Consider the following 24,534-nt stretch of genomic DNA (forward strand, 5'->3'; position numbering starts at 1 on the left):
CCACTCCTGAACACATGAGTGTTTGGGGTGAGAGTTTAGATCTAAACTCCTATGACAAAGAGTAGCTAATAAGTAGAATGACTGTTTAAGTTGCCATCTAAACAAGGACACCTTTGCAAGTAAAATGGGATGCAGCAATAATTATGCAGAACCATGGGTAAAAATGGATAGCTCAGCAAATCAGGAATCAAAACACTACTGAAATTCTATTCTTCCGATTTTTTTGTATTACTGAACTCTGCCATCATAAAGTTCAATAAACACACAGAAGACTTCCTGCATTAGAAGAACCAGATTTTCCACCTATTTCAACATTTGGGAAACTATTGTGTATCTTGCTGTTGATCTCTTCCATAAGAAACTTGCCAAGCACAAGGCAAAGAAACTGTGCAATAAATTAGCAGCCATTGCTGGTTCATATGCAAATTTCCTCACAAGGAAAAGCCTCAGGTAATTCATCTTACACCTCACATTATTTGCATTGGTATTAACACAGATCATTAAGTTTCAATTCAAGTCCCCAATTATTTATTACAATTCTTCATAAAGTTCTGATGTACACAGATGTATTTTCATATGTGAGTGAGAGCAAGTTAGGGCAGTAGAAACCACCAAATATTCAGAATAGGCCCTAGAGTGTTCAAGGTTAGCGAACATGTATCAGGAAGGCTTCATGCTCAAGTCCTGAACAATTTGTCAAAAGCTCCCTTAGACTTTCAACAGCAGCTATTTAGCTTTTAGAAACACTAACATTAAAAATGAAGTTGTTAAGAACTCAGTGAAATGGAAGGTACAGAGACGAGTTGCTCAGTATTACCTATGATCAGACTGTTAGCCCCCGAGGCGTATCATTAACACTTTGTCAAAACAGAGAGCGCAGGTTTCTCAAAGTGGCCTGGCACCCTGATGCGGAGGTATCACTGCTAATGACCAAACGTGTTCAGAAAAATGTTCAGATTCTGTATAATTTAGACATAGATGGATTATAAAGACACCAGTGCTAAGGACTGTCAGTTTAAAAACTCCTCATTTAATGTGGTGTCATTTTCCCCGAAAACTTGCATTAACCTTAGTTGCACTTCTTACACTGATGATACAGTGATGAAATGCTGGACACCCTCAAATCCTCTCACCTTCTCATTCTTCAGTGTCCCTCTCTCCTCCCTCAGGCTCCATTACTTTCTAATTTAAACTACACAATGTAATATTTAACATTCTGTTGCTCTTAACATTAAAAAGCAGAATAACTCTGTTTGTTTTGTTTTGTTTTTTTTAAGCACAAGGAGTTTCACCGCTGTATTGGTTACTTTTCCATCACTAGGACAAAATACCGGACACCTGCACCTTAAAGGATGAGAGGTTTATTTGAGCTCATGGTTCAGAGGATTCTGTTCATGGCTGGGTGACTAAGGCAGGAACAATATGATGGGAGGGAATGAGGGAGAAGGACTGCTTACCCCATGAAAGTGGGGGGGGAGGGAGGAGCCAAGATCAAAAATATACCCTTCCAGGTCATGACTCCAGTGACCCAGCTCCAGCCAGGCCTCACTGCCTAACAGCACATTTAGCTATGAGTTCATGAATGCATGAATGCACAGATAAGTAGAGCACCCCATGATTCAATTACCTCCCCAAATTCCCACCTCTGAACACATGACGCATGAGGAGGGAGGGACATTTCAGATCTAAACCATTGCAATCACCATTCATCAGCCAACTGGCTGTTCTGTGTTCAGAAGAGAGGCACAGGTTGGCAGACACACCTCTTCATAGCCATTGGATTCTCCTGCCAGAAGTAACTTGCTCACACAAATATCACTACTTATTGGGACAGAAAGGTATCTGCTAAAGAAAGTATATTGTACACATAAACAGAAAAGGCATTTCTTACCTAATCAGGATGTGCACTTATTGAAAGTTTCATTATTAAAGTCCACAACTGCTGGTTGTCATAAAGACAATGTTGATTTATTACTTCACACATATCCCTTCCACATAATGAAATAATTAGCTGAGAAATTATATTTGCATTCTCAACATTTTTGTACAATAGAAATGTCAGTATAATTAGCCACGAACTACAATTCTCAAGAATTGAAGGTAGCAGCTTTGTCTACAAGTGATTTTTTTTTTCCCTCTTCATTTGCTCCACTCTTATTTTGATGATTCAGAAAAAGATGTTTAAAGAGTGCCTTTCAGTGGAAGCCTTCACTATAGTGTGCCATATTAAGCTAATTACCCCAAAGATGATAAAATCACAAGGGTGGTCTAAGCCTTTCTGCTAAATCTTGGGAAGCAAATAGACTTAGTGCCATGGGCGCCAGTGCTTTGTTACTCTTGAATCGTGTCTCTCCTTCTGGTTCCCCTTTGCACTTCTACTGTATTAGACCTTGGCAAGCTCAACTACCCAAGAGGGGCAGCTCTTCATCGCAACCTCCTTTCAGTGGGGCAGAGCACGCACCAATCCATTTTTGGCAGGTGCTATTTTCTAACACATTCAGAAAAGTTTGCCAGAGCAAGTATTTACTGACTGAGCTCTCGATTATGGAGACAAAAAGAACCATGTAAAAGGTTACCAATTATTTTACCTCCTAACCAAGGAAGGAAGAGCGTTCACTTTTTTTTAAAACCAAAATAAAACAGAACAAGTGTTAAATCATCTGTGCTTTGAGTTTAGCTTCCAAATGTTTAAATTTCTCTTTTGTGTTGATAATTCATCCCTATGTCCCCTACTTCACTTATCCTTCCTTGTTTCTTCACCAAGGAACTAATCCAGGCAGGTAGGATTAAGAGACATTAACTTTTGGAAACATACCGTTACTTTCTTTTCTAATTGCTGCTCTAGTCTTCTAAGCTGCATGCTTGAATGAAGACATCATTAAGCTGACCGGGCCAGGGGTAAGCTCACTGTCTGATAATGTTAAAACACTGACATAAGTAAAATCTCTGTCTTTGTAAATCTCCAAAAATAGCACAGGCAGGGATTCCTCCCAGGATTTTCCTGTCCTCAGTGTCTTGGGCATAGGTATCTTAAAAGGTGAAAGCTGGACTTGATATCTGGATACATTTTTTTCTAGGTATCTAAGCTCTATACACAGTCTATATACACATATGATTTCCATCTCTTAAAAGTTAAAGTTCTTTTCCTATTTTCCTCGTTTAATAAGATTAAGAGAATGGGAAATGTCCCAAAGTGAAATTCTGGGTTGTCTCTGATCTGAAGACAGTCGTTTAAACAGTGGAAGAGTTTTAATATTTATTGCTGTGAGAAAAAGGTGCATATCATGAAAAGGTCTCCTTGACTATTTTATTTTTATTCTTATCTTTTTTTTTATCTACAACTTTACCTAGAAAATGCCTCAGACTCAATATTGAAAGTTGAAGAGCTACAATGTTTTTAAAATCACCGTAGCAGAATTTAGAGAGTTAACTTCGTTAATAAACACATACATTTATTTTTATCCTCTCTACACAAAGGGAAATACAAAACATTTAGAACTACTGGGGACAGCAGCTACCTGCATAGTTACACAATACAGCTTGGCCTTTTACTCCAAAATTATATAGAACTGACTCTGTTACGTGTGTTTCAAACTAGGTGCCTTGAAATAATCACTCTCATCCATTCAGGTGGTACCGATCACCCAGCAATCCTGAATATTTTGATGTGTATTTCCTTCAATCTATGGCAGACAGATAGACAGCAATATTTAAGATGAGTGGCACAGAAGCACATGGTCATAGAAGACATTGTGGCTGAATCCTGGAGACCTAAAAGCTAGGTTCAGATTCAGGCTCAGAATCTCGGAGTCTGTGTTCTGGGGCCTTAGGTATATTCACACCTCTCTGAGCCTCTGTTTCTTCATGTGTTAAATACAAGAAATAGTACATATGCTGACAATGATCCTAGTCATTACAATTATCAGTGCGAGGATATCTATGAAAAGAATACCCTAATTTATAAATGATCACATAGATGCAAGAGATTACAATGGCTTCATGTAAACAAAACTTGATTTGTTGTTTAGTAAATGGGATCTTTCAGATACTTTTATCATTCATTTTCTATCAGTTTGTCAAAACAACCTCTAGCCTTAGATTTTTTACACCTAATAAAAGGAAAAAATTACTTTCCCTGAAATGAAAAAAAAAAAAACAGACAATTTTCACAAAACCCTCTTCCCACCTTCTACTATTCACGTTCTCTTCCCCTTTTTCTTTCCTAATTCAAATAACCAAACAGCTTGATTGGCTCCCATTTGGCTCTGGGGGGCATAAAGTATTTGCCAGAGCTTTGGATGGGGGATTCATGGAGCTATGGGGCTCAGTGCAAGCCACATGGTCTCCCAGCCCTCAGTTACTACCTGGAAAGTTGCCCAAAACACATTCACAAGTGCTTACCACAGCACCACCTCTGACTGCAGGGTGTGGTGTGCTCACTGGATGAATTTTATTAAATGAAACTATAGGAACCCATAAAAGCAAATTATACTCCTGTTGTAACCAGTAATAGAATTTCTGTTTAATCTCAAAATAACTCAGGCTATGGAATTACTTTAAACCTCTGTTGAAAGGCCTTGTTAAACTCTCTAAATTTGAATTGCTCTTTATATATGTTTGGCCATGTGGGATATGAAAGTTCTTTAGAAATTGATTTTGAGAAACTCTCCTTTAAGAGAACACTGAAACCAATGCAGTTTAGACAAACTGCTGGTTGCTAGGGGCAACCTTAGCTTCTAGAGTGAGTAATTGCAAATGCAGGAAAAGGATTTGATATGACTTTGCAAGATGGAGGTCTTTTGAAAGAAAAGTAGGAATAAATGATCCAGTCTTCTGGTGAGGAAAAAAATATATACCTTTTGTGGGTTTTGTTTGTTTGTTTTGTTTTCTCAAATAGTCAAGTCAGCAGGAATTACAGATGTGGCCTAAGTGATGAGAATGTTAGAAAGCCAGCTTCAGATCACTTATATCAAGAAACAAGTGACAAAACCAGGTGTGGTGGCGCACGCCTGTAATCCCAGCACTCGGGAGGCTGAGGCAGGAGGATTGCCGTGAGTTCAAGGCAAGCCTGGTGTACATAGTGACTTCAAGGCCAGCCTGAATTACACAGTGAGACTCTGTCCCCAAAATGAATGAATGGATAGACAAAGTGTAACAACAACAACAAAAAAGTGACAGAGTTGGTCTGAGAAACCACAGACACCACAGGGGACTAATAGCACTGGGAATGACTATTAAGAATTCCTGAAAGTCCCATGATTCCACCACTCAGTTCCTTGTCTGGTCATCAGGCTTTTATCAAACCTCATCTTTGCACTTCCCACTGTGTACTCTGGACGCTGCTTCTCTGAGTACAAAGTCAACTTATTCTGCCACTCACTCCTCAGCCACCTTTCCGGACCACTCTCTGGTGTCCCTGTCTTAGTATAACTGAATCACAGAAAAACTGCTGTAGCCACAAGTAGAGGATAAACTTTCGGGAGTTACTGCTTACACAGAGGCCTAAAGTTCTTCAAGGTTCTTGAGCAAAGCACCTTCCCATGATCAGGTTTAAAAAAGAAATACTGTTGGCAAGCGCATGGATAAAACTAGGATGTGGTTAAATAGTGAGTGATATTCATGAAGGATTTCTAGCAAAGGTGCCAAACTAAGATGTATTAGAATGCTCACTTCTTTAAAAGACCCTCCTGTGTGTAAACTTTTAAAAAAGATATCCCTTGAAATGTTTCTTCCAATATTACATTTAGCCATCTTAATAAAATTCTCTTCTTATTCAGAACCAGGGAAAATATGGCTGACCAGCAGGTAACAATGCCTGTTGTGTGGCTCCCCGGCCTATAACTAAGGCACTATGCTGACCAGCTGATGGTGGGTCTGTTGGCTAAATACCTAAGGGAAAGCAGTTACATCCTGTTGAGTGCTGAGCTTACAAACAACAGTCTCGTGATTAGCCTGCTAAGACATGGCCTCCCGGTGTAAGAATTCCACTATGGGCTACAGAGGTCTTTCCCCAAGAGCTATGACTGTGAGGGTAGGAAGAAGTTTTCTAAACTTTTGACCAATAAGGGTTTGATTTAGAACAGGAATCACATTGTATCTCACCTGAATTTTTTTTAAAAATAAGATTTTATGGAAACACAGTCATGCTTATACTTTTAGTACTGTGTACGGTTACACTACTATGGCAGGACTGAGTGGAGAGACCATATGGCCTGCAGGGGCCAAATCTTTAGTAACAGAAGAGAGGGTGGGGGAGGATGGGAAGGGAGGGAGGGAGAGAGAGAGAGAGAGAGAGAGAGAGGGAGAATGTGTTAGCCACCCACTCCTTTAGTTGACAGAGGGTAAAAGATAGCTCCAGGCAAATTAAATAGTGCTGGTGATTCAAAAGTGCTTTGCTGACTCTGTAACTTAGTGAGGCACAAATACATGTAATATGATAATTTAATCCCAAATGCTCTTACCCATATAGGTCACTTGTGAGCCCCAGGCATGACACCTCCGTTCAGATTTGTGCTTTCTGGCATGTCAACTGGATTTCCTCAGGAAGTTCATCTACTTGGTGCAGTGTGGATCATTCCAGGTCAAATCACAACCTGGTTAAACATAGGGAGACACTGAGGCACAAACGGCTTGTGCCTCGTAGGCCACCTCTAGGAAACTGATAAAACAGATGGGACACAAACTTCTTTGAGGTTCAGGAGTAAAGAGAATAAGTGAGATGAAATGCCAGCCACAATTATTCAAAAAAAAAAAAAAAAACCTCACTGTTTTGGTCCAATGTTTTCAGAACTAATTTTATAAGGTGCTTGTCTTATTTGTGTTAGTAACAGCAGCAGAGAAACTGGGGTGTTATTTTTACATATACTGGGCTGAAATTAACATCCAAACTGTACCATGGTCTGAAGCCATCAGGCCTTGCATGATAAATTTACCCCAAAAAAGTGAGCAAGAATTCCATTATAGTTGTCACAACCTATATTTTTATATGGAAAAAACAACAAAAGGTAGGTAAGAAAGATTCCTCCTAAGAAGACGACAGAAGTGCGCTGGTGCCTACTCATGCTCACTCACAAGGCAGCATGTGATTCTCCCAGTATCTAAGGGGATATTGTGATAGTTCTGCCCAGACTGACATCCATTTCTACTGCATATAATTACCGTACAAACAGAAGACTTCATAGTCCCATAGTCACAATAGAATTCTATGCAAGATAGAGCAAATAAGTGCAAAAGACAGTCTCTTCCTTTCATTTTTAAAATACAACCCACAAATTCTAATAAGACCCCCAAAGAGCTCCCAGGCGTACTGTACAAATTCTATGAATGTTGGAACTACAAGAGCTCCAGATCAAGAACACACTGGGATAAATGAAGTTTAAACCAATTTGGGGATGTGCTTGACAGACTAATGCAAACATGTAGGCATTAAAAGAAAAACACAAGATGCAGAAAAGCTCAGCAATAGTGATTGAGACTATAACCCCTGATTAGCACAGCTGTACTTCATGATGGAACATTAAAGATACAAGGAAGGCTGTGCCGGAGATGCAGTCCAGACGCCATTGTGCTCAGTGAATACATTGACTCTATTATTTTTATAACCAGACCTGAACATGCGTACAATTCTCCCACGCTCTACCAGTGTCACCCTAGCTATGCTGGCGGTATATGGAGGCAACAAGGTTGAAAAATAAAAATGTTAAAGGTATACATTTGCCCAGATAACATGAAGAAGTCTCACAAATATTTCTAAGTTATTTATTTTTACTGAAACGTGAAAACTAATATGGGCTGGGAAGTTGACAAGAATGTCACTCCTGAAAATAGCAAACATGTCTGGTATATTTATATAAGTAAAGTGGAAATTTTGTGCCTCAGCATTGGCAACACAAGAAATGCTAACGTAATGCTGTACCAATGCATTTTAGCTTTTTCTGTTTTCAAGTTGGCTGGAGTCCAAACAAACTGGTGTGTTTAGAATGATCATCCATCTCATCCCTCATTTAATAAAACCTATTTAAAATATTGCCCTTATTAATGACTACCAGAATACAGGAGTGTTCATTATCCCTGTAATTCAATTGCCAGAAGTTTGTGTAATAAATCAGGAAAAGGTTAAAATATTTTTCATGCCAGAATAGAACATATCAATCTATTTTATTTGATTACCTTGTGTAATGAGGCCTTCTCAAGGCCAGATTACCTTACTCATTATAATTATGCCAGATCATATTTTTGCTTAAAATGGAAAAGATTTTAAAATGCCAGAAATTCAGCCGAAACTAATTTAGGGCTTTTCCCCCTCCTTTGTACATTTTAGGACATGAGAAATGATATCCTGCTCTTCTTCCAAGAATAGAAAAGAGAGTCACATTGTTCTCAATGGCATTAGGCAAATGGCATCTGGACAACTTTTATTCACTGGTTTGGAAATCCAATAAAATCATCTATAATGTTTTTTAATTCCAAAGTTGAATTCTATTTCTATAAGTAAACTTATTTACAATAATATGTTTTTCTATGTAGTGACATTTCCTTCTAAGTGAATATAAGCTGAAGAAAGCCAATAAAGAAGTTCATATTTTTTTAAAAAAATACTAATTTAATCAACAGAGATAACGAGGCACTTTTTGCAGTCTTCCTTGTCCTTTCTAGGATAACCTCTTCTGTAAGGATAAGAGAAAGTGCCCACGAGCTCCAGCCCTGGTGGCAATCATCTCCCACTTGTGGCCCCAACTGAATTCCAATGGCCCAGGCAGTGTCCCTGGGAGCCAGCTATGACTCTAACGGGATGACATTTCTCTGTCATCAAGGTGCTCCTCCAAGTTGAAACAGGGCTACTTCAACCACTGAGGAACCCCGCACATCATGTAGGGTAAGAAAACCTTTAGTCCCACTTAAATCATAAGCAGCATGCAAGAATCAAGATGGTCTCAAGACAGGGAATCAGGGGAGGAGAAAGCAAGGTGACCACGGAAATGGAAGCAGACCTTCTCTTTATAACTCTTCAGAACTAAACCTTAACAAACATATAAATGTGACACCTGCAAGAATGGCCCAGAATAAAACGGCATGAACACCATGTATTCAGAAGGGTAGAGAGCAACTAGGACTCATATATGTTGCCGTGGGCATGTAAAATGATAAAACCTCCATCTCTTTGGCAGTTTCTATCAGAGTTAAACATCCCCTACCGTATGATCTAGCAGCTTCACTAGAAAAGAAAATAAATGATATATCCACCAAAAGATCTACACAGAAATGTTCAGAGCAGTTTCATTTACCACAGTTAAAACACGAAATAGCCTAAATGTTCATCAACATAATATACTCCATTTATCCAGAAAAATGAAGACACTGTGGTCTGTTCAAACAATAGAGAATCACCCAGTGACAGAAAAGGAGCAACAACTGTTAATGCACTAACAGGGATAAATTCCAAAACCATACTGTTTACTGAAAGAAGCCAGGCTCAAGCTTACATATGATTCTACTTATACGAAGCTCAAGAAGAGGCATAGCCAATCTTGGGTGATAAAAAGCAGCATAGTAGTTGCCTTTGGTGGAGTTGGAAGTCAATATTTAAAGGTATAAAGAAATTTTCTAGGGTAATGGAAATGCTCTCATCTTGATCTGTGTGATGATTACACAGGAATATACATTTTCCAAATAATTGGCTTGTATGCTTAAGATCTGTACATTTACCAATGCTAATTAAACCTCAGTAAAGCACTGTTGGCATAAAAAATGATGAGTTACTTTTAAAAGATTCAATAAACATAAACCACAAACAATATTCCTGTAAATGATTCTCATGTTCACTCGTTAATGGGAAGAGAGGCAGAGACACATTGGAAAGAACTTTAAAAACAAGAAGAACAGGGCTGGGATTTAGCTCAGTGGTTCCGGTGCCTGCCCCACAAGCACAAGGGCCTGAGTTTGATCCCCGGTACCAAAAATACAAAAAACAAACCAGGAAGAACATTTTCAACCTATCAGAATGTGTGAACTAGTATTTTAATAAGAAAATACAGAGACCCTTCATGAAACTTTCTGCTGTTAATTGGTAAAGGTACGCTAGACAGACTCCAAAAAAGATTTATTTTCTAGTTGACGCTAAAATATAGTGGGAAAAAAAAAATCAGTAGTTCCTGTTTGAATTATTTTACTTAGTAACTATCATCAAAATGTTTATAGGCTTTTTGGAGGCAAAACTTGTCCTTGTGGACATTAAAATATAGTTGCATGTAAGTTTCAAAATTTTTACACGAAGCACAAATAGCCTCACATATTCCACAACAATTTAGGGAATTGTTTAGTAATTATTTGGTAAACTTAGTAAATTCTAAATTATTATGTTAATTAAGCTAATATTTTATAAAAAGCATAATTATAATGAAAGTTAGCTCTTAATATGAATAAAATTTTGAAAATCAGTTTGGCAATAAAGTTTACTATATAAGTGAGAATCATTTTTATTTATATATTTCTATGCATATATTAAAAACACTATAAACAGAGATATTTACTAAAAAAAGATACCAAACATTAATGCTAATTTTATTCCCATGGAGTTTACCTAAATTCATTAATTAAAATACCTTTTATAGAATTCTCACTGTTGAAGAGATTTGTTAGGGGGTAGAAAGAATAGATTTACAGCAACAAAAGTAAGAAATAATGATTTTCTATATACCATTTTTCCACACAGCAGTACCACATAAGCTTAATGAACTTCACTGTTAAACTCTATGAAGTTATAATGAAAGAAATAAAAAGACTGTGCATACACATTTATATTATTACAACAATGTTTCCACATACAGAAAATATTTGCTTCCAGACAAAATGTATAAAATTCTCTTTTAGACCATCTACAAGAGGTTACTGTATAGAAAAAATGTGAAAGTACTTTATTATTTGTATTATAAAGGACAACAGTCAGTAAGCTTTTTCCATAAAGAGCTTGATAGTTAATATTTTGAGTTTTGTGACCACATTCAGCATCTGTTGTACAATCAGCTAAAAATATAAGAAACATTCTTTGCCTGAGGTCTGTACATAAACAGGCAGCAGGTTGGATTTGGCCTGCAGGCCATAACTTGCTGATTCCTGAAAATCCTGTTACGGTTTACATCTAGATGTCCCCCCAAAGCCTCATGAAACCATAGGTGAGGCTTCTGGAGGTGATTGGATTATGATGGCTTATTGCTGGCTTGCTGTTAGGAGGGGGGGCATGGTGGGAAGAGGTAGTTACAGTGGGTGTGACCCGAGGGTTGTATCTCCCTTCCTGCCCCTCTATTGGCTCTCTGCTGACTGGAAGCCATACCATGAGCAGCTCTCCTCTGCTATGCCCTTGTGCCATGCTGCCCTGCCTTTGATCCAACTAACTATGAACTGAAAACTCTATAAACTGTAAGTCAAAATAAACCTCGCCTTTAAGTTATGGATGTCAGGTATTGTGTCCTGGCCCCCAAAATGACCAAGACACAACTATAACCATATCATGAAAATGCTAGCAGACACTTAAAAAGTTCTAATCTTTTACCTTGTAACCACCAAAATGGTTCTTTTCTAAATGAAGCTTCTCGTCCAGTTTGGTATTGTTCACAGAAATGCCGAAAGCAAAACCCAGGACTCAGTTATCACCTGGATGAAGGGGAATAGCTATTCCTTCTCTCCCCTCTTGAGCACTCATTCAGATCCACTCATTGTGCAAGGATTAGGCCTTGAATCCTTCCCCAGAACGAACATGTCACAGTCATTTCTCCCATTTCTAACTCCTTTACATTTACTGGATTAAGCCTTCACACCACTCAACACTTTTGTTAGTGACTCAATACTCTACCAAAAAATAGAATACTTTTAGAAAATAATTTAAAATCTCATTCTACATTGTTATAATAAATTTTTTTTTTTTTTTAGTTTGTTGGTATATTTTAGGTATACAATACAGGTACATTCATTATTGGGATCCTGTACCTTTACATGACAAGTCTTGGTTCTCATTTTTTCCCCTTGTCCCTGCCCTCCCTTCACCCCCTCTTCCCCTCCCCATTCACAAACACTTTATTTCCATTTTTTCATTTTCTTATGTTTTATTTCTTTTCCCTTATTGCCTTTCACCTACCCTTCCCACTTTCCCTACACCTTTAGCCCTTTTCTTCCTATTTCACATTGTCAGTTATCTCATTATAGTTTTTCACACCAGAGAAACTATTCTGTATTTACACGTGTGACTTATTTATTTCACTTAGGAGTACATCCTCAATATGTATCCATTTTCCTATGAATGAATCTAATTTCTCATTCTTTATGGCTGAGTAATATTCCATTTTATAGAAAAAACACATCTTCTTTATCCAGTTTCCAACTGATGGGCAAATGGGCTGTTTCCAAGTTTTAGCTATTACAAACTGTGTCGCTATAAACATGGGTGCGCATGTATCACTGTGGTATGATTCTTTTAATTCTTTTGGAAAGATACCCACCAGAGGGATAGCTGGATCAAATGGAACCTCTAATCCTAGATCTTTGAGGCATCTCCGTATTGATTTCCATAGTGCTTGCACCAGTCTGCACTCCCACCAACAATGGAGAAGGGTTCCTTTCTCCCCACAACCCCACCAACATTTGTTATTGGTTGATTTCCTGATAGCAGCCATTCTTTGTGGGGTGAGGTGGAATCTCAGTGTTGATTTCATCTGCATCTCTCGAATGACCAGTGATGTGGAACATTTTTTCATATATTTACTTGCTGCTTTTACTCTTTGATAAATGTCTGTTCATTTCAGATGCCCATTTTTGAATCGGGTTTTTATATTTGGGGGGGCTGATTGTTTTGAGTTCTTTATATAGTCTAGATAAGAGCCCTTTGGCTGAGGAGCAGCATATGTGAGTCTAAAGTTTTGTTAGAGTAGAATGTAAGATCTTTATGAGCAAAGAATGCAACTTCTTTTCTTTTCTCTTTGGGGGCTGATTGGTGAAGGCCTCCTGGTAGTGGTGGTGACGAACACTTTTTAGTTCCAGGCCAGCTCACAGAGCCGAACTCACTCTGAGAACCATGGGAGATGAAAGGCTCGAGGCAGCTGGACTCGTTTGGGAGTCCAGCTCTGTGCTTCCCCTTCTGTGGAGTATGCACAATGTGTCTGGGAACTGACTACCTAGCCAGGCTTTGTGTTTCCAGAATCTCATGAAGTTGGACGATATGACTAGATCCTGCCAATGGAAGATGAGTAGAAACAATGGGTTATGGCTTATATCTAGATGTTCCACCCAAGACTCATGTGCTTGTAGGTGGGGCTTTTTGGAGGTGGCTAGATCTAGGGTGTGTGAAGGTGGATTCATGGTGTAACATTGGGATTAAAAGTGTGCAGATTAGTCTGCTTACTGTTTTAGCTTTAGTTCTTGATGTGGATAATGGAAGCCCACCTGGGTGTGGGTGACACCAATTAATAGGCTTACAGCTGGGATGCAGTACAATGATAGGGAAGGCAAGCTTACTACTGCTGCTGCTGTTTGTCGCTTTGCTGCCTTCTGCCTGCCCTGCTTTGCCATGGACTGTTTCTCCTCTGCGATGACTCTCTGTTGTGCCACCTTGCCTCAGAGAGAGCAGACTATGGACTGAAACCACAACAGATGGTGAGCCAAATAATCCTCTCTTCCTTTAATTTTGTGTGCCAGGTATTTTGCCCTGGTGGCAAGAAAAGTAACTAAGACATGATGTCAGCCACTTCCAGAACTGTCTCACAAAATCCTCCCACTCTCCCCCACCTGCCAGCTGGATGTTGATGCTCAAGGCCTAATAACATCTATTTGCAGAAGAGTCTGTCAACCTGCATCCCTGAATTACCATACGGAACAGAGCCTTACTGAACGATGGGTGAGCAGGAATGAGCTCCTATTATGTGAAGCCATGGAAATTTGAAGGCTTATTTGCTCCAGCAGTTGTCATTACCTTTTTTAGAACAAAGGGTTTCTTTTGTGGCGAGAGTGAATTGTACACTGTTGGGTTATCTGTGGCATTCAATGATGCCCAAAGACAATCTGATTTACTCCTTACTTCCCAGTTTGGGACTTGCTTATATATTAACTTTTGAGTTCAACTAAGCCAGCCCAGAAATGATTATGCTCCTGGCAAGTGCTTCTATCAATATGGTAATCTTAAGAATCCAGAATAAGTCCTTTGAAATTGGCTCAATCATGTAAAACATGCAGAATGCTCTTTAAAAGGAGAGATAAAGAGATACCCTAAAACAAAAAGCCCATGCTTTTCCTTCCCTGAATTTTTTTCTTTCCATCCATCAAAATGCAATACAGATTAGCCACCATTATATCCACCCATTTGTATGAAGACATCACAGATATTGTCAAGTAAACCAGTTCTGTTCACGTGATTGTATGTCTTTTGCATGCTGGTACAGGTGTGTATACCTGTCAACTTCTTAGAGGATTAAAATCAAGTCATTTCTGATTTTATCCATGCATTTTAATAGTCTATAGTGACACTCAACAGCTTATAGAGGAATTAATCTTATCTCGTCATATCCTAAGAATTTTAGTGGTGAGGAATTTTCAAGCCAGATCCATAGCAGTATAACTTCAAACTTTTTTCCCTGGCTAGAGTACATAATAGAGAATGAAAGAGCTTTAGAGCGATTCTCTTGGGTATTGTTTTTTTAAATGTACTCCAAGATGTATAGAATTTTAAAATCTCTCCCTTTCTGGTTGTGAGGATAAAGTGTAAGCTTCTAAATAGTATCTGTACATTTTTGATCAGGCTCCTGTTCACCTCTCCTACCCCACCCACTGTGCACCCACATTCTGTGCACCAGCCCCTCTGCGACCCCTTCCCGTTCCCGGGGTTCTATGCACTCGTTCCCCTTCGGCCTTTGTACGCACAGTTCCCTCAGCCTAGGCCTGGTATCACCTCCTTCTTCCTGCTCTTCTTCCTTCCTGCTCTTCTACTCCGGCCTTAACTTGGCTGTTGTTTCTTCCACACAGCTTATTCTGACTGCTCTTCAAAACCAGGTTAAGTGAACTTCCTGAGACTGCCATCAACGTGATTCTTAATAGGAAGACTCAACACCTCACGCAGTAATTGAATTTTAGTGGTCAGTGTCTTTCTGCAGATTTTAGTCTCCATAAAGTCAGAGGTAGTCTTTGCAATGACATTTAATCTAATATCAAACATTACACATGGACCATCATATGCACTCAGAAAATGTTGATTGAATGTTGCTAAATTTAGAGTACCCCTCATCTGCTGTTGAGATTTACCATGCCTATAAAGATGATGTTACTAACCCACCAACCCAAGGACACTTGTCTTGAATTTTCTTATTCCCAGGATCACCTGTGATGGAAAGAACTGAAGTGGTAAAAGAGCTGGGTGTAAATCATAGTTGTCATTTGTAGAACAAATGATTATATTCAGTGACTCAATTCACAACCCTGGATTCATGCTGTAATTAACTGAAATAGGACAGCAGAGACTGACTTGTACAAAATGATCAAGAAAGATATAAATATAAGTCACAAAACAAGTGAAGCTCTCACTGATTTGGGTAATTTGAACTTGTTTCTTCCAATCTGTACATTCAGGGAGAATAATCCAGTGCAGCAGTAGCAAACCAGACCTGCCTCCCTACCTGCACATTGTGGCTCAGCAGTGAGTGGAGTTCCTCTTTGAACTGATACTTGACTTGTTCCAGCACACTTTTGACCCTGGATGTTGCTCTCTCAGAGTCTATTCTCAACATTAATCTTCCTGTCCCCCATACTAAATGTGGTCTTGTGTTTCTAATCATGATCTTCCTTAGTCACCATCTTGCCTTAGGCTCCACTCTTGCCTAATTAGGTTCAAGGTCAGAAAATCCTGCTCTCCTTGATCTGAGACCTCCAGCTGCCAAATGCCCACCAGCATGATGCATTACTGGCGGCCTCAAGACTTGACCTTCAAATGCCAGGACTTCCAAGAGGATTTGGAGCATCCAAGTATGAGGGTGAATGCTCACCTGTTGCTATTGCTCTGGCATACATGAGTACAGAAGAACTATGGAGACTTGGAGAACATGGCGGCATGCCGTTGGGAGTTTTCTAAGGCCATAGACTATGGTGTAGAAAGAGATAAGCCTGGGGCTTCATACCAAAGCATCCTCAGTTCACCAGACCCTTCTCATGTTTTAGGGTGGAGGAAGAAGGAGTCCAGGAGTGTTTGCTATGGTGAGCAGACCAGAAAATATTAAAATGGGACAATTACAGAGACTTTTTAAACCCAAAGCATCAATCAGTGATATTATATTGACTATTGATACTGTGCATATAATTGCCTGTTTTTACCTTGTGTAACTGAAAATACTGGAAGGCACCAACTCCACCTTGTTCCTCTGCAGTCCACAGCACCAGGCGCAGAGTTCTCTTTGGACGCAACCCTAGGAAAAATAATAAAAGAAATGATCTGTCAGTTGATTTTGGAATTTTTTTCTAATGGCAGCACCCATCACCTGCATTGTGGACGCAGGGGAGAATCAGAGGCCCTCCTCTCTTGCCATGCAGCTGCCTGCCTGAGGGTATGGCTGACACAGCAAAGGAGAAACTCGGGTGATCTCCAGGGCTAGAGAGAAGAGCTATGACAGGTGCTGTCTGCAGGTCGGGAAGGGAGAGTCTCTAATCCCATCCTTAATTGGCTAGCCTGCCTGGAAGGGCCCAAGGGATGGTCAAGTTCAGGAAGATACTAGATGATATCCAGAAGGTGCAGTTAGGAAGAGCTTAAGGAGATCTTGAGGTTTTGCAGAAATATTACCTGGGACTAAATCGTTTGATTCTACCTCAAGATAATCAAGGGTGGGGGGAGCAGATTACAATTCACAAGTACGGCTAGCTTCTCATGCTATCTGCAGTACTGTTGTAACCAAGAAATGATTCAACATTTATGTTTGTCCATGACCAGTTTCTTCTTCTATTTAGAAATATAAGGTCACTCACTGAAGATCAACAAAAATTAATTGACTAGGGATGACATTTATTCACTTTATTACTTCACTAACAGCTTATGGCAATTTCATTGACTTGTGCTAAACAAACTTGTACAGGTAGTCCCTGGCTTATGGTGGTTCAGTTTACTAGTTTGTTGTTGTTGTTGTTTTTGTTTTGTTTTGTATTGTTTTGACCTTACAATGATGCAAAAGCAGTGCATAGTCAATAGAAAACAAGATATGAATTTTGACCTTTTACCAGGCTAGCAATATGAGTATGAGTCTTTTTTGTGAGATTGGGCAGCAGAAGCTAGCCACAGCCAGCAGTCAGTACAGGATCATAAGGAGAAACAACGGAGGCTCTGTGATGCCTTGTGTAGCTCATCTGGGATGTTGGCTAGCTTAGGCGCATTAGATGCATTTTAGCCTTAGGAGATGCTCAGGTTATGAAGAGTTTATCAGGACATCTCCCCATTTTCAGTCAAGGAAGTTACTGAAGTTAATAATGGTAGGCCTGGCATGTCTGGGACCATTTTTGAGTGAACATATCTGCTCAGTAAAAATTAATACAAGGAAGCTGTTTTCTAAAATTAAATCATGATGAAACAGTAGTATTAAAGTGCCACTTTGTCACCCAGAATTAAAATCTGTCCTGATAATGTCATTTCGTAGAACTAGAAAAGGCATAAAAACGTGAGCCTGTACTTATATCTTACTAAAAGGATTTGTCTCCCCACCTCCTCACAGGCCAGTCATTGGTAAAGACTGAAATGCTCTTTGAGTGGCTCTGAGATCGACGTGCTATGAGGCTCTGCTATAACCACACGTGATCTGCCACTCAAGAGTACGGGGACAGGCACTAAAGGCAGGAGCTACATGGTCAGCTGCAGCTGAGGCATGGAAATCCTTCTTTCCATCTCCAGATGCCCACAGTCATCCTCCTCTCACAAGCATAGTGCTAAGTTGCTAAAGGAGGCAGTTATATGTTTTTCTGAAATGAATACGACTGCGAAGTTATTTTACACTTGAGAATTTTGACATTATTAAAAGAGTCCAGGTTAGAATGCAGGCTGACCTGAGTTCCAGGTAAAGCCTGGAAAAGCAATTTCCACCTCAATTCCACCTCGAATCCTCCAGCATGTCCTTGTAAGTCCATCAGAACTGAACTCCTCACCTCGGTTGCACTCTGGTCCAGGCTCTACCCTCTGGTGTCTGGATTGTTGCAGCTGTTTCCAAAGAGGTCTCCTTCCCTTCACCGTCACCTCTGAGAATGATGCTGCATAGAGTGGCCAGAAGAACTTTCCCAAACCTAAGCTGATCAGACTGTTTCTCTGCTCAAAACCTCCAATAACCAAAGAGGAAGCTTCCGCTTCTTAGAGGCAGGGATTTCTGTGTTTTAATTCAGTTCCCAGATTATTTGGCACACACTAGATATTCCATATGTAGTACTGAAGGGAAGTCTGAACACAAAGCTTGGTAATTTTATTAGAATAAAATTCCAAGTCCCTTCTCAGTCTCATCTAGAACTTCTGCCCATTTCCAGGCAAGGTGCTACCTGTGGAAGAGGTAGACAGATCTACTGAACCCTGCTATCATTAGATTGGCCTGCCTGAACCTCACTCAGCCTTTTCATCTGACACATGGAGAAGGTGTTACACACCTATACTGTAACTCTTCATTGGGTGGTTGTGGGGATTAAATGAGATGGGATGATGTATGCAAAATGACCCTGTAGCTGATATGTAATTGACATCTAATAATGAACTACAAAAGTACACGACAGTATCCAGGCAGGGAACACACACTTAAACCTCCACACAAAAGAAGGGGCAACCACTGCCCAAGGAGAGAATCTTCAAAGCGCTTGAGGAGGAAGAACCTTGGAATGACCACTGCTTGCTCCAATGTCAAACCATCTATCACATGTTATTCTTATGGTTAAGATCAGGTGTAGAGTCTGACCCCCCGCTCACATTCATGGCATGAACTGAACAAAGTGTTGTCTCAGAAGGAAATCTAATAGGGATTACTCAAAATTTCAACCTTCAATTTCTCTAAAAGACATGTGTTTAAAGTGGATTTAAATCAAAGGATATTTTGCTTGGAACCTGGGGAGGGGAGAAAATAAGACAAAGTAATATCATTTATATTACTGAAAATGAAAACGCTAAACATTTTCAAATGTATCAGGAAAACACATTTTCTTTTTACATCTCTCTGTACCTAGCAGAAAAATAGTATCAAATTATTAAAATGATTGAATTCTCTAAATAATGATATGAGAGCAGCACAAGCTGGAGAGAACCTACATTTTAAAAGCCAGTGTTCTGCATATCCCTGTAGACTGGTGTGCTGCCTGAAAGTCATTAGTCTCCCTCACATTTCAAATCAGTGATGGCCAAGGATGCTATATTAAGAGAATAAAGAAATAATGAGTCTGAAGTGAGGCATGCTAATGTCTCAAAAGGATAGAAGTAGAGTGGGCTGTAAAAAGACAGAGCCTCCTCAAGACGCTGCAAAATTCAGCACCCAGCGGCAAGGAACACTGGTACCTTCACAAAGCCGAGTCCCATAGAGTAGATGAAAACTCAGGGGTTTTAGCAAGTACTTGTGTTCAAAGTCTCTTTCCACTCTGACAATCTGATTGGCCCTAAACCTCAGAAACGCATGGGGCCTTGTTCATAGACTCTGAGCCTGGTGTGGCATTTGGATGCCCAGGCCACCTAAGTCCACAAGGGACAGCATGGGGCATAGCAAGACACTGACTGTGGAGTCTGAATGAGTTGAGATTCACTCCCAGCTCTGCCACTTTTGGCCCTGCTGAGTGGGAGGCATCCCAGTCTAAGGCAAGTACATGGAAGAAGGTTGTAGATCAGAGGTGAGAGGGTGACCAAACCAAGCTTTAGCTGGCTAGGAGTCAGGTCTTTCTGAGGTTTTGTCAGAGGAAAGGCAATTAGTTTTCCTACAGATTTATACAAACTTCCCAGAGACCCTGTGACCTCCTTGAATTTCAGTTAAGACCTTCAGATAGTACAACAATTTACAGCATCATGGGTTTTATTTTTTCTGTAAAAGAAGAAAACTACTGATAACATGTCTGAACTTTGTTTTGGGCCATAAATATAAATACGTGTATTTCATTTCCCTTTTGTTAAAGAAAATGATGCCAGGGGAAACACTGCCTATGAGAAAAGATGAAAACATATGTTTAGCCTTTAGGTTTCTGTATTTCTCAAATTTAAAAATGAGAAGGCTGAGAGATGACAATCATTAACTGTTGAATTGAAAAGGTCTGTTGACTGTCTTAAGCTTGCACCACCAGGGCAAAGAAAAATAAATGTGAATTTCAGCAGAAAAACTCAGATTAGTCCAGCCTTGTAGGTAACATTCCCAAATCACAACTTCTATATGATACTTTTTGTTAATGGGGTGAATTAACTCTGACACCCACTACTCAGTTTCAAGCCTTCTGAAACTACACTTACGTTCTCCCTATTGTAACGTAACTCCGCAGAGAAAATGCAGCTTTTTCTTATGGAAATATACTCACTCTAGCTCATAGATACATTGGTTGACAATTACCTTTCAGCAGCACTTTCAAGGAGACCTACACTTCCAGAGACTTCTATTCCTACAATAAGGTGGAGTTATAGAAATAAAGTGCAACCAAGTAGCGTATGAGTTCAAGTAGAGAAGATACTAAAACATTATGGCTTAATACATGGGGTTTGAGTCTTAGTTCCACCTTGAACAAGTTACATAATTCATCATATAATATATGAGTACATCATCATTGATTTTTATTGTTGTTGTTTGAGAGAGGGTCTCACTGTGTAGTTGAGACCGACTTGGAACTCACAATGTAGCCCAGGCTGGTCTCGAACTTGCAGCGATCCTCCTGCCTCAGCCTCCCAAGAGCTGTGATTATAGGTGTGCTCCACCATGCCCAGCGTCATCATCATTGATTTTTAAAATAGGGGGCATGGTTAGGCAAAGATTATTTTATGTAGATCATAGGCAGGAGCAGAAGGTCACTTTGAAGATGAACTTTGTTCTTGGGAGAATCACCTGGTGTCCTTTTAGTTATGTAAATATAAAACAATTAAGAACTTTTGTGGAGAACATGGCAGGGCAACAGAACGTTCTTTAAAGTCCATCTTGCAGACCTATCTCTTGAGCCACCTGAAGGGACAACTGGGAAAGAGAATCAGTACAAAAATGAAAGCCAAGCTCCTGTGTCCTCAACTGTTTCCTTTGACTGAAGGCTGAAGATAAGAGATTTGTTGGGGCAAGGTGACACTGATTAAGGTTCTTACACAGGGAAGGTCCTCAAAGCCACAGAAATAAAGTTGGAGCGGGGTGGCCGGGCTGCTGAGCTGGGAAGTTGGGGCAGCCAGCTCCAGAATTTCCTCCAGATCCAGCCCCTCTGGCACCATGGAGATAATTTAGAGAAAATAGGCACCACTGTGACACAGATGCACAAGCGTACCGTGCACCAGGCACAGAGAAGCATCTGGTACAGGCAGAGCCAGCCACAGATTCTGGAGAAGGCCTGGCCCATGGTCCTAAATAAAGACCTCAGATTCATGGAGAATTCAGAGCAGGGGGAGCAGCCTCCCCAGGACAGTGCAGGTCTTGCTGACTGGGCCCTGGAAGCTTGGGTGATTAACTGGCAAGGAGATGGAAGTGATGTGATAATATATATAATCATGTTTGTGGAACAGGTAGGTCATCACACTTACATTTCCATAATTCAAAGGGAATGGTCCCATCTCATTAAAATGAAGAGGCTTCTGAGAGCCAGGAAAATCACTATTAGTCATTGATGGAGTAGAAACCCTGAGACTACACATGTGGGGGCCATTTCTGGCCTAATTCAGTCTTCCCCTCATTCCCCGCCTCTGCCTTTCATCCTGGACTCCAGCCCACCACATTCCTTGCTGGTCCCTGAGCATGCCATGCTGTCTGAGGCCTTAGGCCCTTTGCATATGCTTGTCTTCCTGGCTATAATCCCACTTCACTTGTTCCATCTGGGCAACGCCTATTCATTCAACAGAGCACATCTCTAATGTTACTGTCTTCGGAAAGGTTTCCCTAACTCAAATTGATCTTCCCACTAGACCATTAATTTTCCAAGACGGACTTGTTTTCCTTTTTCGTGATTGGCATCAGTATTTAACATTTTTAAAATGTTGGGTAAAGGTGTACTGATCGATTAAATGACTGAATATATTTATGTAAATATAAATAAAAGAAACTGCCTTGTCATTTAATCTAAAGTGCGTTGGTGCCTACTCAGTTCAGAAAGTTGGGAACATATGCTATTTTGGAGAGACCAAAGCCCAAATAACACAGATGAAAACACTCCAGTAGCCAAGAAAATTAAATGTTCTTCAACATAGACATTTGCTTCAGTTGCTATTACCCTGCCTTCTTTCATAGCACAGCTGGGTCTAACAGAAATTTGGTACCTCAACAGATCTGGTTGGTCAAGTTATTAAATAAATATATTGCAGTCACAGGAATCTTCCCAGCAGTTAACCATCAGCTAACTGAATGAAATTATAGATATTTTCCCTTTAAACTCTGACAGCTCTTTTTTACTTTAATATTTTTTCTGATATAAAAACAACATAAGATTTTCTTCTTAAAAATTCAAAATAAAGGAAATTTAAAAATTGGATTTATAAGCATATTGTTATATTTCCTTATAAATTTTGTATACATAGAGGCATACAAAATTACATATATATGTAATCACTAATTTTTTTTCTTTTTATTGAGTTTATTGGTGCATTTTAGGTATACAGTAGTTACATTCATTACTGGGATCTTGTACTTTTACTTGACAGGTCTTGGTTCTCATTTTTAACCCTGGTCCCTGCCCTCCCTTCAACCCCTCCTCCCCTCCCCATTTACAAACACTTTATTTCCAATTTTTCATTTTCTCATATTTTTTCTTTCCCCTTATTCCCTTTCCCCTACCCTTCCCACTTACCCTACAACTTTAGCCCTTTTCTTTCTATTTCACATTGTTAATTATCTCATTAGGATCTTGTGTGCTATTATAGTTTTTCACAGCAGAGAAACTATTCGGTATTTACACATGTGTGACTTATCTATTTCACTTAGGAGTATATCCTCAAAATGTATCCATTTGCCTATGAATGATCTAATCTCTTATTTTTTATGGCTGAGTAGTATTCCATTTTATAGAAAAAACACATCTTCTTTATCCAGTTTCCAACTGATGGGCAAATGGGCTGTTTCCATGTTATAGCTATTACAAACTGTGGTGCTATAAACATAGGTGCTCATATGTCACTGTGGTATGATTCTTTTAATTCTTTTGGAAAGACACCCAGCAGAGCTATGGCTGGGTCAAATGGAACCTCTAGTCCCAGCTCCTTGACGTATCTCCATACTGATTTCCACAGTGGTTGCCCCAGTCTGCACTCTCAACAACAATGGAGAAGGGTTCCTTTCTCCCCACATCCCCGCCAACATTTGTTATTGATTGATTTCTTGATAGCAGCCATTCTTTGTGGGGTGAGGTGGACTCCCAGTGTTGTTTTCATCTGCATCTCTTGAATGATCAGTGATGTGGAACATTTTTTCATATATTTACTTGCTGCTTTTACTTTTTTGTCTGAGAAATATCTGTTCATTTCAGATTCCCATTTTTGAACTGGGTCTTTATATTTGGGGGGCTGATTGTTTTGAGTTATTTATATATTCTAGATAATAGTCCTTTGTCTGAGGAGCAGCTGGTAAAATATTTTTCCCACATTGTAGGTTGTCTCTTAGTTCTGTTGATGGTTTCTTTTGCAGTGCAGAAGATTTTTAATAAGATGAGATCCCAGTTGTTGATTCTTTCTGCTAGTTCCCATGGTACTGAAGATTTGTTTGTAAAGTCTTTTCCTATGCCAATGTCTTCCAGAGTTCTGCCTAACTTATTTTCCAGTAAGTTTAGTGTTTATGTTTTAATATTTAAATCTTTAATCCACTTGGATTTTAATTTAGTGCATGGTGAGAGATAAGGGTCTAGTTTTAATCTTTGGCAGGTTGAGATCCAGTTTTTCCACAACATTTATTAAAGAGGCTATCTTTCCTCCAGTGGGGATGGTCAGCTCCTTTGTCAAAGATGAGGTAGCTGAGTGCATCTGGAGTTGTTTTTGTGTCTTCCAGTCTGTTCCACTGATCCTCAGGTTTGTTTCTTTGCCAGTACCATGCTGTTTTTATCACAGTGGCTTTGTAGTATAGTTTGAAATTGGGAACTGTTATACCCACTACCATGTGTCTGTTGCCTAGGATGGCTTTTGCTATTCTAGGTCTTTTATGGTTCCAAATGAATTTTTGGATTCTTTTTTCTAGTTCTGTGAAATATTGTGTTGGAATTTCAATTGGCATTGCATTGAATCTGTATAGCAGTTTTGGTAGTATGGCCATTTTTACTATGTTAATTCTTCCTACCCAGGAGCAGGGGAAATCTTTCCATTTTCTTATATCCTCTTTGATCTTTTTTTCAGAGTGCTGTAGTTTTCAGTATAGAGGTCTT

The 24,534-nt window shown here is 39.6% G+C and overlaps 1 protein-coding gene across 5 annotated transcripts in view; it reads right to left on the reverse strand.

The window, feature by feature from the left end:
• Cpq (carboxypeptidase Q) overlaps positions 1-24,534 on the reverse strand; it is a 368,009-nt gene that overhangs the window by 97,485 nt on the left and 245,990 nt on the right. For all 5 annotated transcript variants that reach the window (XR_779292.2, XM_010619585.2, XM_019206825.2 and 2 more), the window contains exon 5: positions 16,342-16,433. Coding sequence is in view for 4 of the 5 variants with exons in the window: in XM_010619585.2 (XP_010617887.1) it covers positions 16,342-16,433 (92 nt within the window). In the remaining variant the exon portion in view is untranslated. The remainder of the gene's footprint in view (positions 1-16,341; positions 16,434-24,534) is intronic.

The sequence above is a fragment of the Fukomys damarensis genome, unplaced genomic scaffold (assembly GCF_012274545.1).
Source record: "Fukomys damarensis isolate Sample0158 unplaced genomic scaffold, DMR_v1.0_HiC HiC_scaffold_5, whole genome shotgun sequence".
Lineage (NCBI taxonomy): Eukaryota > Metazoa > Chordata > Mammalia > Rodentia > Bathyergidae > Fukomys > Fukomys damarensis.